This window comes from Aristolochia californica, unplaced genomic scaffold, assembly GCF_029961685.1.
Source record: "Aristolochia californica isolate CCGP_79_NKW_82.1479 unplaced genomic scaffold, dmAriCali1.0.hap1 SCAF_8, whole genome shotgun sequence".
Lineage (NCBI taxonomy): Eukaryota > Viridiplantae > Streptophyta > Magnoliopsida > Piperales > Aristolochiaceae > Aristolochia > Aristolochia californica.
In genome coordinates this window covers 26,812,077-26,814,343 of record NW_027182279.1, presented here as the reverse complement: position 1 = coordinate 26,814,343, position 2,267 = coordinate 26,812,077, and the positions used below count along the sequence as shown (strand labels likewise).

Here is a 2,267-nt window from a genome sequence, read left to right as displayed (position 1 = left end):
TCTGGAGAAGAGGAATCACCGAGGGTGGACCTGTCTGATACCACGTTGTTAAGATCCTCACGAGCCATGGATCTTGTCACCCTCCTCTCTTCTCTTCCTTCCATTATCTTGCTTGACGTTGAGATGGAATGAGGGCTGAAGGGGAATTGAATTTTGGAAAGGAGAATTGGGGAAATTCGGAAGAGAGCTTGAAGGAGCTCTTGACCTGTTTATCTAACTTACGTTAACTAGAGTGAACTCAATTCATAATCTTCATTACCCTAGCCGTCCCCTTAAATAGGGTGGAGGACGTCCAAAACCCTAAAGACCTCTTGGGTCAATGGTTCAAACCAATAAATGCTAAACCAACCCAAACCAAAGACAAAAACCAAACCAAAGACAATTACATGGAAATTGAAAAACACATTAATTAATTCCTACGCTTGTTGGTAACTCGTGATGTTATAGAGTCCATAACACAATCAATCCTGGAAGAGTGTGAAATTGTGAACCTGTATGGTGCACATATTTATTGGAGTACCTTGACTGCACGGGGGCATAGAAAATAACACAGTTTTCCCACCCAACAATTTTACTGTGACCAATTCACTACAAACTCTGCCAACTTACCAAAGATGTGGACTAGTATGATTGCAGGGTATGCTCAAAACGGGCAACCTGAAGAGGCCATTGGGTTCTTCAAGAAAATGGTGTATGCCGGTGTTAAGCGACATGGTGTTGCTATTGTTTCACTCTTCTCAACGTGTGCCCAGTTGAAGGTGTTAGATATTGGCCTATAGATTCATGACTTGGTTAATAGAGACAATATTCCTATGAGTAGCAAGTTGGCAGTGGCCTTAGTTGACATGCATGCCAAATGTGGAGAAATCAAGGCTACTCATTCTGTACTTGAGAGCATGGACCAGCAAGTTCTACCAACATGGAAAGCTATCATTGATGGTTACTACAATTTGGGGGAGCTTACTAGTGCTCGCTCACTCCTTGATCAAATGGATGACCAGGACATCATCACGTTCACAGAGGCTTTATTGCTGTTTCCAATACTACAAGCACTGGGTTTAAAGCCTGATCCATTTACTATAGTGGGTTTACTCACAGCTTGCTCCAATTTGGGTGCATTAGATCAGGGGCAACTATTGCATGTTTACATCGAGGAAAGTTTTATTCATGAGGATGTCATTCTGGGAACATAACTTGCCGACGTGTATTCTGAGTGTGAGAGGATAGATCAATCCCACTTACTTTCAATAGCATGCCGTAGAATGATGTTTTATCTTGGATGGCTATAATTTTAGGCTTTGCTATTCATGGGCAGGGTAAATTGGTTCTAGCATTTTTTTTTCAGCTATGCGAACACAAGGCCTCGGGCCTAGGAAGGTAACCTACATTGGTGTTTTGTGTGCATGCAGCCATTTTGATCTTGTTGCAGAGGGCTTTGTCCATTTCTGGGAGAAGAATATACTGATCTGTCTTATTTTTCGATTTTTTCTAGAGCCATAGAAGCTATGAATTTTTCAGTTTGTGTGCCAAATCTTCATGAAAAAAGTACATGGTTTTTCATCTTCTTTGTGGTTGTTCTCAAGGTAGTTATGTTGATGTGGCACAATGGAACCATTAAAAAGTATGAGTTTGATTTCACAACAGGGTTTGCATGGATTGGCAGACTGATCTTGGTCCAAATCTTGGAGTTGCTCGTGTCCTAGGAATTGGATTTATATACACAGAATTATTCTGAGCCTTAACTAGTACCGTTGTGGCTGCTTGTGGATTCCAAGAGGATATGCAGAGTGATCCTAGAGCAGTAGTTTATGCAAACCAAAGAGAGTGAACACTAGAAGAACTGGGGCGGACAGAAGTAATTATGAATCAGTTGAATCCTGTTTGGATTTCAAAAATCAAAGTTGTGCCTCAATTTGAAACTACCCAACCACTGGGATGTAGGGTGTATGATGTTGCTACCTAGTTTTATGACATGCCTGTCAAGGCATTTAAGGTGGATGATACTAGAAGAGTTTATGACCAAATCTCACAGAGGAATTTGAACTGTTGGAATACAATGATGTTGGGGTATTCATGGATGTCTTGCCGCAATGGTGGGACACAGTTCTAGAAAAAAAAATAGATGCATATAGTTGTGCTGTTTTTCTCGCCAATATTGGTACAGAGTCTGATGCTGCTGTCAGTTTCAAGGGTACCTCATATCATTTACCTGCTTGGTCTATGAGCATCCTACCTGATTGCCAGAATGTGTTCTTCGACACAGCAAA

The 2,267-nt window shown here is 41.2% G+C and overlaps 1 protein-coding gene across 1 annotated transcript; it reads left to right on the top strand.

Moving 5' to 3' along the window:
• Positions 1-614: 614 nt before the first annotated feature.
• LOC137938361 (pentatricopeptide repeat-containing protein At1g31430-like) lies at positions 615-1,193 on the top strand. Its single transcript, XM_068783340.1, has 2 exons — positions 615-742; positions 800-1,193. Exons 1-2 carry the CDS (start codon positions 615-617, stop codon positions 1,191-1,193), a joined length of 522 nt encoding a protein of 173 aa, XP_068639441.1.
• The last annotated feature ends 1,074 nt before the right edge of the window (positions 1,194-2,267 follow it).